This window comes from Lytechinus pictus, chromosome 5 (genome assembly GCF_037042905.1).
Source record: "Lytechinus pictus isolate F3 Inbred chromosome 5, Lp3.0, whole genome shotgun sequence".
NCBI classification, from domain to species: Eukaryota; Metazoa; Echinodermata; class Echinoidea; order Temnopleuroida; family Toxopneustidae; genus Lytechinus; species Lytechinus pictus.
This window is the reverse complement of record NC_087249.1, coordinates 40188955-40202341: the sequence shown is the minus strand read 5'-3', so window position 1 is coordinate 40202341 and position 13387 is coordinate 40188955. Positions and strand designations below refer to the sequence as shown.

At 37.1% G+C, this 13387-nt stretch overlaps 1 protein-coding gene across 2 annotated transcripts in view; it reads right to left on the bottom strand.

Annotated features, from left to right (window-relative positions):
- The window catches only part of LOC129261998 (kinesin-2b-like), a 29786-nt gene that overhangs the window by 5935 nt on the left and 10464 nt on the right, over positions 1–13387 (bottom strand). For both annotated transcript variants that reach the window (XR_010293765.1, XM_054900024.2), the window contains exons 5-17: positions 12273–12344; positions 11137–11216; positions 10314–10433; positions 9256–9347; positions 8290–8320; positions 7583–7682; positions 6833–6970; positions 6139–6255; positions 5341–5445; positions 4395–4487; positions 3607–3703; positions 1256–1398; positions 42–203 (exon numbers count right to left, since the gene is read on the bottom strand). Coding sequence is in view for 1 of the 2 variants with exons in the window: in XM_054900024.2 (XP_054755999.1) it covers positions 42–203; positions 1256–1398; positions 3607–3703; positions 4395–4487; positions 5341–5445; positions 6139–6255; positions 6833–6970; positions 7583–7682; positions 8290–8320; positions 9256–9347; positions 10314–10433; positions 11137–11216; positions 12273–12344 (1350 nt within the window). In the remaining variant the exon portion in view is untranslated. The remainder of the gene's footprint in view (positions 1–41; positions 204–1255; positions 1399–3606; positions 3704–4394; positions 4488–5340; positions 5446–6138; positions 6256–6832; positions 6971–7582; positions 7683–8289; positions 8321–9255; positions 9348–10313; positions 10434–11136; positions 11217–12272; positions 12345–13387) is intronic.

Genomic DNA, 13387 nt, shown 5'->3' with positions numbered 1-13387 from the left:
GGGACCAAATGGTTCCAGGAGACAATTATGGGCTATATTACCTGAATCTCAGCCTTCTGGTGATCGACCTCCATGCGCATTCTCTCAAGTTCTTCCTCCAGCGAGAGGGCATGTTCCGCCTCCATCCGCTTGCGCTCCTCAGCCCGGGCCAGGCGACGCAGCTCTGAGTTGTGGTGGAGATCAGCATGCTGGCTTCTCATATCCTGAGATACAGTGATAACAGAGATTGAAGGAATGTGTATTCTCACCCTGTTCGCATATAAGTTACTATATAGTACTTTTTGCCATTCAGTGGTATACAAATAATAAATTTTTATGAGTGCAATGGACAGAATACTTCATGAGGTGAAAGATGAAATGATCGATTCAACGAGGCATAGCCAAGTTGAATGGATCATTCATTTCATCTTTCACCGAATAAATTATTCTGTCCATTGCACGAATGGAAAGAACATTTATTATTTGGTTTGTATGACATCTAAAATAGATTCTTTTTCATAATGAAATTTGTGAATTTTGATGCAAAATATGCTCATGCAGTGCGAGCTCGGTCTGTTGATTATTGCGTACATCCAACATGCGCGCTGCACTAATGGTGTCTGTAGTCTGGGTGCGCGTGTGCAATGGACAAAATCGTATGGATCCAAAATTGCACGATGAATGGATCTAAAATTGCATGGTTGATGACGTCATTGTAAAATGGGCTGACTGACCGATTTTGACCAATCAAATGACAAGGATCTATCTCAGTGTCATATAATAACTACCGTGTAACATGGTTACAATACTCAACAGCCAATCAGAATCAAGGATTTTAGTGAAGTTACCATTGGTTGGCAATAATAATAGTCAGTATCATGCAACAGGCTCTAGGATCAAGAAAATTAACCAATTATTTATCAAATATTCAGTAACATAATACTGTAGTATTACCACTGTGTATTTCCATTGCTGAGTTTGAAAAAGAAGTATTTTAAATGCTTTTATCAATGGTATCATTGTTATTTAATAAAATTGATTAAACCTCCAGTTTTGAGAGGTCAAATTAGAATGTCGATGCTAACATCAGATCAAATAAAAAAAAAAATCATTTAATCAAGACCCCATATTTTACTCTTTGAAGTCATCATAAGACCCCAATTTCAAGGTTTCGTGAGGCACATAAAAATATAATTTGAGTGCCTACCCGGATCCCCCTCCCTCCTGGAATGCATCCTTATATTCACAAAGATAGAACCGCCTTTTTTTCCCTCACCTCTTTCTCCCTCTTCTGTCTTTCTTGAAGTTCTTTGAGTCTATGTTTGACGTCTTTCAGATTCTCGCTTTCTTTCTTGATCATTTCTTTCACCTCGTGGATGGCATTCACCCTTGCCTTTGTCTCTGACTCACTTCCCTTACCTGTCAAAGAGTAACAAAAATGCAAACGTCATGGTTAATATTCCACTTCTCAGTTAGTCTACTACTGTATGGAAATAATAATTGGGTTATTTATATTGCACTTAAGACATACTGTACTATCTCATGCATTAACCTTTGAACCCTGAATTGTTTGGGACGGTCGTGAAGTGACCCTCAACCTGAATTATTGCAGATATCAAGCTTGTCGCCAAAACGAAGAAATATATGACATTTGAAATATGAATAATCTATTAATTCTCATGGTCCCAGCCATGCCAAAGTCACCTTACTCCGCTTGGACAAGGCCTGGCCCGGCTGATGTTCTGTACCTTCCCGTACCAACAATAATCTCAAAGTTTGTACCAAAATCACTGCTTTGACGGAAGTAAAATTCACCAATAGCTTAGCACTGTCTGTATACGACTCGCCGTGTATAATCGCACAAGACTCCTTGGAAGGATAGTAAAGTTTTGTCATTTTTTTAATGCTAAAGCCTTGCAAATGAAAACCATTTATCGATGAAATTATCAACTGAAGTTATCGACTGAATATCTCCAAGATGACGTCATTTTTAAAAGGTCACCTAGCTGACATCTAAACCCTTGCTTTTCAAGTCACATGACTCGAAGCTGGTATTCCGGCTTTTTGGGTGTATGCGCGTTCATGATGGTGAAGCCGGTATTGGGTTCAAAGGGTTAACAGATTTATTATTACCCCGAACATTTGGATTTAATTGATCATTCCTACACACAATGCACATGCTTCACTCCCTGGGGAGTATTCCAGCCACTCGCCATTGAGTCGCACACAGTACTGGGCAAGCTACAATGACTTTCATATCCTATCAGGTACTTATATATTTAGTAGCAAAGTGTGTTTTGCCAAAGGATGCTAGGCTATGGTGGGAATGGAACACACGATCCTCTGATTACAAGGTGGGAGTCTGAACCACTACACCAGGGGTTCTCAAACTACGGCCCGCGGGCCGGATCCGGCCCGTGGAGCTTCTCAATCCGGCCCGCGAGACTCTGCTGGTTTTTTTTTAAATCACTTTTAATTCACAATATGAAACATAGCTCAATATGATTACATTGTGTATCCATGTAGACCTAATCGTAATAAAAGTACTCATGGCAGTCAAATTAATTTGACTTTTAAACAAAGTTTAGTGGAGCCTTTTCGGTCTGTTCGATCTACTTTCTTATTAGATGACCAGCACTGTTCTCATCATGTTTAGATCTACATACAGGTGCGAAAGCATTTTCCACAATGAACATTTTAAAGAACTAACTCATACCGAAGTACCTTGACAGGGGTCGTGGAACGGTTTTCAAAGTGGGGGGGGGGGGGGGGCTGGCCATGCAAAAAATCACAATCATATTGCCATTTTTACGTTTTGTACATGGTTTGGAACCCCCCCCCCGCTTCCGCGACTCCATAGCACCAGTGCCTTCTGGCAATTACACCTTTTGTGCCAAGGTTCAAGCAACTTGTTGCTGACAGACTGTCACGTTTCCCATATTGAAATTGATTAGGAGACTGACACCCTTGTTAGAGTATACAACAGACATGCTTTATTATTCATTCTACTTTGACTACAAAAAATTTTGATACTTCAAATCATTATCTAACTCCCCAATACCAGGTATGTATAGGTACAATCTAGATTCCTTTTAACAAAGTACTACAATTTTGTTATCATTAATATTGCTCTCGCTGTATTTTGAAATCTTTTCTAATTTTGCCTGCGTTCCATGTGAAACTGTTATAAATTTGTTAGATTAAATGCTCCCAAAGTAAGGGCCAGATTGCACAAGAGAACATCTAGGACCCCAACCGCAAGGGTCTTTGCGCTTCGCACACATTTTTTTCTTCTAAGTATCCACTTCACCCTGGCCCTTTCAGGTTTACTTGGAGTCTCATCTGGCCCTTCAAGGAAAAAGTTTGAGAACCCCTGCACTACACCATGGCTCTTCCACGATAATGGATGACCAAAGAAGACTAGGAGTTAGAGGAGTCGGAGTGCCGGTTAGGATGTGTGGAAAGTAGAGCAAGGGGTTAAGGGCTACTGCCGCAATTCCGAGGTAAAGTTTTGGACTTGAAACTTTGGACTACTGATTTGCTGACCGACTTCTCAACAATCAATTTTCTCTCCATCAAGTTTCAATTTAAACTATGACAAGTCATTCAATGAACAAGCTCTCTTACCACTTTCGGCCATATTGGTGTAATCTACAATCTTAGCTTGGAGATCCTCTTTCAGCCTATCCACTAATGATCGTTTGTCCTTGTATTCATGTTGCAACTGAAAAGATAAGAATCATTTGTATCAAGGTACATATTTACTGAAAGTAGGAGAAGCTTTTCCGCTTCAGACTACAACACAGATGCAGGAATTAAGAGAGCGAAAGACAAGATTTAAGTGTATGAAGATGCTGTTCAGTAAAAGTACAAGAATTTAGGGCAATTTTTCTTTAGGTTTCAGTGTAGAGATGTACAGGAATGGAGATAGGATTGTGTGATTTGTCCCTCTGTATATCATTCTCAATTCAAATGTCTTTCTTTACTTATGTATCTCCGTCAGTTGCATTGTGTATGTCTCAGTCCATCTTCTCTCTGTATCTTATTTGTCTGGGTTTATTTTCACTGTCTGAGTGGTTTTCTCTCTATTTTTGATGCAGAGCTGTTTGGCCCTCTGTTTCTCCATTCTATTCCCTTGTCTCTTATGTTCATTTGTCAACCTGCTTGTATTACTATCTATCTGTCTCTCTCTCTCTCACTCATTTTGTATCTCTATTTCATATTAAGTTTGTATTTCAGTTTGTATATTGGAATTACAATGGGAATGTTGTTTGCATATTGGACATGGATTATGTTTATTTGCATGACCCTACAAAAAAAAAACAGTCCTACCACAGCTGAGGTAGCTACTCAGTGCCTAGATACACAAATGAAATCAGATCTGTCTCTCCCTACCTCACTCCTTCATTATTTACCTGATCTTTTTCTTTCTGCATGAGTAAGATCCTTTCCTGCATCTCTCTGTTGTCTCTATGAACGCTCTCCGCCATTACCCACTGCAGAATACCCTGTAAAAGAATATATAATTTCATCAAGTAACTTTTTTTCATAATTAAAATGGCAATTTATATCTAACTATTCCAATTTATTTCACATATTGACATCTCTTTCATGTACCGTCCCAACCAAAAGAGTTCATTATTAGCTGACAGAATCAATTTTATTTTAAAGCAAGACGTTTTGTGGCTTCTTTAAAAAGTTTAAATTTTGTGATCAGATGCAATTTTCCAAACCATAATATCTAAAGAAATGAGTGGAATGAGAATGTTAAAAGACTATTATTCCATGAAATGACATACTCCTAGGAGGTCGTGGGTTAAGACACTAAAAAAAAATCTTTAGTCATCATGAACAGTTAAAAAATGGCTACCTATGGATATTTCTATTACATGACAAATAGGATAGCTGCTCACTTGTGACATGGCAAAGTCCAAATTCCCAAAGTTCATGACTTTGATATTCATTGTTGGATTTTAATTAAATTTCTTTTCATATATTTCTCTCATTTTTTTGCATTTTTTGAAATATACTTGTGTCATGATACTTGTCTCATGAATGGGAGGTCGTGGGTTCATTCCCCGGCCGAGTCATACCAAAGACTTTTATAAAAAATTGGACTTTCTGCCTTCTCTCAATGTATTAGAATGGAGAAGGGTAATACTAGCATTACGATATGCAGGGCCAGCTGAGAGAACAGTTCATTAGAGCTGAAGTGGCTACCCTGAGTAAATAAGAAATATTATTATATATTATTATTCTTAGCAAGGTTTTCTCCTCTTTATACTGAGCGGATGGGAAGGGGAAGGTTGTAGGCCAAATTATAAGATATTGTTGAATAACAAAAAAGTTGATAAATCTTACCTTCTTAGCGAGGTTCTCTCTCCTCTCCTCTTCATACTGAGTTGATTGTCTCTCCTTCTCCTCCCATCCTTGACGCTTTGCAATCTGAAGATCCTTTATCAAATCCTGATCGGTAGAAATAAATTTGGTTTATGATAGCCTTAGTAAATGAGGTGGCCCTTTGTGTTGTTTTATTTTTTCTTCTTATTTGCTTGAAATTGTTTGTCTATTTTTATTTTTTTTTGCTTTTTATGTTTTATGTTTTTATGTTTTAAATGTTTGTAATAATTGTATTTATGTTTTAGGGCCTCGAGTTACAACAGTATACAGGTTATTGATGGAGCAACCCTACTAAAAGAAGACAAATGAATGAATGGATGGATGAATGGTTAAATAAATAAATGAATGAACAAATGAATGAATAAATAAATAAATAAATGAATAAATGATAAATATCTGATCAATTAAAATCTGCAAAAAATAATTAATATAACGATATGAAACATTTATCGCTTGATTCAATGGTTATAAGCATAGCATACTACAACCACGGCACCAGCATAGCTACCCTGATCAGATGCTCATGCATGCATTCAAGGAAAGTGTTCCTACCAAATACCCATTTACTTTACCTGGGTGGTAGAGTGGCAAATTGTAAATCAGATTAAGGCTGGAGGTGCTGTGACGGGATTGGAATCCATGACCACGTGGTGCAAAGTCCCAAGACTTAACCACTGATCCACAACAACTCTACAATGACACACATTTTAAAAGATAATTTTTAACTTTTGATTCGTATAACATTTGACCTGTACTGACCTGCAGTTTGGCCACATCTTCTTTGCTTCCCGCTTCGGTCAGTGAAGTACCGGTCAGCTTTTCCCGCAGACGAGAAATCTCCTCGCGAAGTTGATTGGTCAGTCGTTCACTATCATCCTGGGGAGAAAACGTGTCAAAAATTCACTTGGTCAAACAAAATTTTTAAAATGTCAAGAAATCTCTTGGTCAAACAAAATTTTCTAAATGTCAAATATTCTCTTGGTCAAACAATTAAGGGACTCTGAAGTCACCTAATAGAATGTATTTCACATTCTTTCAATTCTACTCAAATGAAATGAATGAATGTACAAAAAGGAATGGTGGTGGTGATATTTTACTTGATTGCTCAGAAAGCGAGAATGCTTGTAAGCAAGCAATCAGAGAACCAAAAGCTTAAGGTCCTCTCTGAGGGACCTAGTAACGAGGAAATGCCTTATCAAAGGGCTCTAGAACTGAACCAGGGCACTGAATGAATTATCAAGCCTCCTCTACTCAAATTCGAGTTTATTAAAAAGAAAACGAAACATCCAGCCTCAAAACTCTATTATTTTGTATTTCGATTTCTATTTGATTTTGCTTCAACGATATCTACAATTCAGTGAATTTCCTTGGCCCTCACATCAATTATCATGTAGGCTCATAACAGTGTGTAACTTTAGAACATTGTGTTGACAAGAGCAAGAAGAGTACATACCACATTTATTGCTGGGTGATTGATGATGTTCTTGCAGTACTGCCCGTACTGTAGGGTGGTCAGGGTCTCGTTGTAGCACGTATCGGACGGGGAGATGGTCGTGAACATCAGCGTGTGGGCATTCCCACCAAGGGCGTCCTGGGATTCATGGGAATACATTATCATTATTCTACACGATCAAAAAACATATGAAGAACATAGACAAACAATAGGATAAGGATGGATGATGGGACAGGAGAAAGATTAACTAAATAACTTTAATCCAAAGGTCTCCCTTTCCAATTCATTTGACGTTTACCTAAACTTCATGGTGAATGATAAAACAAATTTTCAATAGTTAATGATCATAGAAGAATGGAATCAAATAAAATTGAAAAAAAAAGAAATTGTCATCTTGAGTAAATGAACAAATACAGGAAATGAGGACCAATATTCAATTTTGCTCAATATGAGTAAAATACAACAAAGAAAAAGAGAGGACCCAAAACGTTCATTTGAACTGTGTTAATACAAAGGTAAAGATGGCACCACAGAAAACACTGAAAAATAAACTAGAAAGATTGACTGTACATAAAAGAATTTCAGTAGCTTATAACATACTAGGTAGTGAAAAATTTAGAAACGCCTTGAAAGAAACTTTGTATCATTAACTTCAAGCTATGAAGGTCTTCAAAGCGAACTATTCAAAAGAAATCTTTATTTAATGGAGCCGGGCGGGCTGGGCAAAAAAATACAAAGCTATTACAATACCTGCAGTAAACGTGTAACCTTTGAATCCCTGTAAGGAACATGGCCCCCTTTCTTCCGAGGATCGCCGAGGGCGCTGATCACATCCCCCAAGGCACCAAGTCTGTGAGATGGGGAGAGAAAAGATGTATGATACAATGCAGTCAACAAAATGCTCCCTAGCTGGCATAGCATATTCTCAAGACGAATGAAGAATACAAGATAGATGACACAATTTTTTCAATGACATGAGCTGATAAAGTGAACCTGCACTGATAGAGATTTGTGTCAGAACTGGGCAATGCCATAAAATGATTAGACCTTTTTTGTACTTCAAACCCCCATTTTTCTCACGTCTTCCTTCACTTCATAAACTAACCAAGTCATGGTCCTTTGAGAACATTACAGACTGTCAAAAGAACAAGAAATCAGAGACAGAAAATTTAATAAAGGTCCCACATACAGGGGGTCAGAAAAACATTTTTTTTTTTAATTGCCCAACTGGCTATCCATAGTTGATTTACAACTGTAGACCAGAGTTTAGATTAAACCCGAGTTCCGATTATGAGCCATTGCCTTTTTTGTATGGCAGAGATCCTCATGAAGTCCAATATTATTCTACATTTTGCAAAAAAAGATATATTATATAGTGTTTTTTCAGTGTTAGATAAATGCTATGACAGAACACAATTTTTTTATTTAAAAAGAGATAAGTGGTTATATATACTTACCCTTTGTCTTTACTCTGAACGCTTTCTGAACCTGAAAAAAAAGGAGAAAATTATAGTGAATGAAATAAATCACAGTAAAATGAAACAAACAGAAACAAAGATATAAGATTTTGAAGAGTAGATCTTTTTTGTTTAATGTCATCAGAAGCAGTAAATAAGGACTTTCATTGGTATGTGTCCTTAACTCATTGAATATAAATAAGACCAGAATTAAAGGAAGATATACGAAACACTGTAATTACCTTACAATCAATAAACAGTTGATTTAACACCTGTTTATAAATCAATCATAAGCCTCACAACTGATTCAAGTTGATAGCCAGTTCCTTGCAACAAAAAGTTTAAGAGAAAATACCTTTTATGAATTTGCTATAGCCAAAATTGACCAATAAATATTAACATCATTAATTTTGCTGACCTAAAATTGATCTATCAATTGTAAATATGCATTTTATTGAAAGAAAGTTCTGTATGTTCAACAGCCCAACATCAAAATTTACCTACCATAAACAACCATATGTCTAAAAAGACAACCTATCTATAATGCTTATGAGAAATTTACAAGATTTTGGTACTTCCAATATGCTTTCAAACTGCACTGGCAAATCATGAAAATATGTGTTTTTAATGCTTTATTAAAATAAAACATGAATAGTAAGAGAAGGGAATGTTTTAAAAAGTTTTTTTCTTGTCCCTGTTGAGAGTCTTCATATGAGGGTATGCAGAATTTTTTCCGAAGTGGGGTGGGGGGCAAGATGCGAAATTTTGTAAAAACCCAGATCTACGGAGTGAAGCGACTGAGCTTGTCATAGGGGTGTGCTTTTGATTATTCTAAAGTGATATAGAAGGATTGCCGTATACACACTTGGGGTGAATCTGGTGAGAATTTTCAGTAAAAAATGTTTTCAGGGGAGGGGGAACTGCCCCCCCCCCCTGCAATGTACGGCTGGGTTTCAATTTACTTACCAGCCAGATCAGCTAGGACGATCTTACTCCTAAGACCACGACCACCATCTGCATCTTTCTGCTCGATACCGATCGAGAAAATACCATGAGCCCTAGATTGTAAACAGAGCAAATGAAAGTGTCAATCCGTTGCGGCGCCTCAGCAATCTATGATTAAAACAACATTCTCCTCCACCTTGTCATCATCCCTCCTGCCATCTCATCATTATCCTCCCTCCCCGATCCTCTTCATCATTATCATCATCATCCTGCATAGTTCCCCCATTCTCAATCTTCCCCTTCTTCTCCTTCATCTTCTCCTCAATTCCTTCTCCCTATCCTCCTCCTTTTCCTGCTCCCTCTTCTATTCCTCCAACTCCTCCTACTCTTTCTTTTTTTTTTTCCTCCTCCTCCTCATTTTGTCACTTTTCGTCCTCCTCCTCCTTCTTTTTCTTCATCCTCTCCTCCTCCTTCTTCTTCATCTTCTTCTTCTATTTCTTCTCCTCCTTCTTCTACTACTCCTTCTCCTCTTCATGGACACTTTACAGATATTATTATATCACTAAACTAAAATAGGACATAGAGTGCTATGAAAGGTAGAAAAGGAATAGAGAGAAGGAAAAGTATAAATGAGAGGATGAAGCGAGAGAAGAAGAATCAAGACTTGTTCTTGCCTTGCTCTGTGTGCCTTGATATCTCATCATCATCTCTCCTTCCATCTCATCATCATCCTCCCTCTCCAATCCTTCTCCTTCATCTTCTCCTCAATTCCTTCTCCCTATCCTTCTCCTTTTCCTACTTCTTCTTCTATTCCTCCAACTCCTCCTCCTACTCTTTCTCTTTCTTTTTTTTTCTCCTCCTCCTCATTTTGTCATTTTCGTCCTCCTCCTCCTCCTTCTTCTATTTCTTCTTCTCCTCCTCCTTCTTCTACTTCTCCTCCTCTTCATTGACACTTAACAGATATTATTATATCACTAAACTAAAATATGACATAGAGTGCAATGAAAGGTAGAAAAGGAATAGAAGGAAAAGTATAAATGAGAGGATGAAGCGAGAGAAGAATCAAGACTTGTTCTTACCTTGCTCTGTGCGCCTTGATATCAGCAGCGCCCATCTTCCTAGCTCTGCTTCCCTGGTCATAGTACCTGGACAAGTCTTCACCGCTCTTCACTACAAGCTCCGATAGACCATCAACAAATCTGAAAAGGCAAAATAATTGTCTCAATTCAAAATTGAATTTCATTTTGCATTCTGTACCACTGCATCTGACGTATATCATATTCAAGTCGAGTGTATTCATGTTTTCTTTAATACCCACTTTTTATTTTGCCATTTTGAATATTTTATTCATAAGCAAACACAAGACAAAAATCCATTAAAAAAGCAATTTGAGTTGAATTTCTTAAAAGTCATGACAATACTCTGTCTGTACATTTGACATGATACATCGAAGTTTGTTGGATTAAAGTAAGTAAATTAAGTATCAGTACTTTCTCTAAGCCACTCAAAGTCAAATCTAAAACCACGGTGATAATATTTGTGATTTGTATCCTCTGGGAAAAGCTCTACATAAATCAAGCTATTATTATCATTGTCATTACTTTTTTATGGGATAGCTTTACAACAACTTATGATCTCAAGAATAATGCTTATGAAAGACACACACACACAAATTTTTTTTTTTCATATTCAGGAGTAACTTTTCACAACCTAATGCCTAAGTCAGGAAAATTGGATAAGCTTTAACATTGCTGTGAATTGGAATTTTCCATGGCTCCTTTGATTTTTTCTAGGGCTCTTTTGAGCATTTTTTTTGGGGGGGAAATCGGCCCGAGCCCCCCCCCCCCCCCCTGAGTAATTTAGTAATTTTTTCCCCCTCTTATGGTATAAAAGACTATTTACATTCCAATCTGAGGGTGTTGTCTGATCTGCATGTCGTCGGTGTGGGGGTTGAGTAAATCAGTCATACTTTCATCCATCACCTGGATAGAGAAAAAGAAATGGAATAGAAAGAATGAAAACAATAGTTTGTTGATTGAAAATGAGAGAAAATAATAAAAACCTTGTTCACATAATACACCACTGATTTTTAATATGAGGGACAATTTTGAAAGGAAAAGCCTAAAGTGTTAGTTTTATAATACTTGCAAATATTTTAAGTTTCATGAATGTGTACTCGTCTAACTTTGCTAAGGGCATAGAGAGACTTTTGTCTATGTTTTTCATCAATCATTATTATCATGATTGTGGGACTCAGAATCAAATGATAAACATAAACACACCACACTGTTTTGAATGTTTTTATTTTTCTTTTGTTTATTTGCTTGCTAGTATTTTATAAATTCCAACAACTTTTACCTATCAGCACCAACAATTATACTGCAAACACAAAAAAGGTTTCAAAAAGAGTACCCATTCTACACCTATAGCATTTTCTCATCTGGGGGCCGTTTCATAAAGCTGTTCGTAAGTTAAGAGTGACTTTAAGAACGACTGGTGATCCTTTCTTGTGGTGAATGATATTCACCATTAAATGTTCATTGGCGATAAGTGCATAAAAAGGATCACCAGTCGTTCTTAATAACTTACGAACAGCTTTCTGAAACACCCACCAGGTATAGCACTAGTCTCAATTTTAGTCACCTTGGTACAAGTTATAAACCACAAAACTTCTTTTGTTTATTCTACAGACATATGTTTTACTTTTTTTGAATAGTTCACTTTGAGAAACTTCACAGCACAAAGTTTATTTTACAAAGTTTACTTCAAGGCATTTCTATTTTCTTTACTATTTGTTACAAGCAACTGAAATCCTTGCATCTGATTGGCACAAAGCAAATCTTCCGATGAAATTCATTGGCAAGATGCTCCATGAAACACTGTCCAGGGGCCCGTAACACAAAGATTACTGATTAATCGTAAGCTTGATTTTCACGATTGATTGTACATTGTAGTCAATGCAATCAATCGTAGAAAAATGTTCTACGATCATTGCTAAGCTTTGTGTTACGGGCCCCAGATATGCATCTGGCTCTTACCTCCAGAAATGATGCTGTCACAAGGAACTGCTTCTTTGAGGTTTTGATCTGCTTGAAGAGACTTCGGTTGATCTGGAATAACAAATAGTATCATTATCGTCAAGAAGGGTTGGAATAAAAGGAGGAATATTCAGAATTTAAAAAAATCTTAGTCATTTCAATAATCATCAATTCTGTACCTAAACCTCAGTGAATGGCACAAACAGTAGTTAAGGTAGAAATATTAGTGATTTAATAAAAACAGATATAAGTGGTCTGGGGCCCAGTAACTCAAAGAGATTGATCATACAATTTATTTACGATTGATTACACGTGATTATCAATGCAACCAATTTTGAAAATTGATCAGAGATTCAATTAAAATTTTGTGTTACATACGCCATGAAAAAAGACTCTCACTACATCCTACAATTAATCAGGGGCATCGTGGTCGAGTGATTAAGACTGTTGTCTTTTTCTGTCCTTTGTCTTTTAGTTAACTTATACTTTAGGCAATGATTATAAAATATATTCATGTTTCTGTAACTTAGCTATTGATACAACTATTCATTTTCATGTAGATATATTCTTTTCAATGAATGGATTTGATAGTAGGTTTTATAGCCTGAATGCCCAACTGGTTGCACAATTTTACTTTTTTTATTTGTTTGTTGATTGAAGAAGACAATCAATGATATATTCTATTCCATTTTTCTTTTCGCCAGTGTGTTGTTTTGTGTTGTATTATACTGATGATTCGATGTTGCAATCACAAAGTGTAAGCGCGCCACCTTGTGTTGGTCTCTTGGCCATGGTTATTAAAGACAGTTACACGTAACCTCAAAGTTGCTTAGTTTATTTACTTCTTTTATATTAAGTTGTGCCTTATTAACCCATGGCGTGGTGGCAGCTGGATTGTATCCACCCATCGAGTATAAATAAGCCTTCCCAAGTTAATTTAACCCTATAAATTGGGGCTAGGCACGCCGTGTTCTATCGGTGGTAGACGAGAGGTTGGGTTTCTTCCCGAATATAAATTTGTGTAGTCCCACATATACCATGGCCAGGGCCGCGTTGACCGCCGCGGCAGCCGTTCACGATGCGTCGAGCTGGCGTTCGGCTAGCAGGTCGTCGCA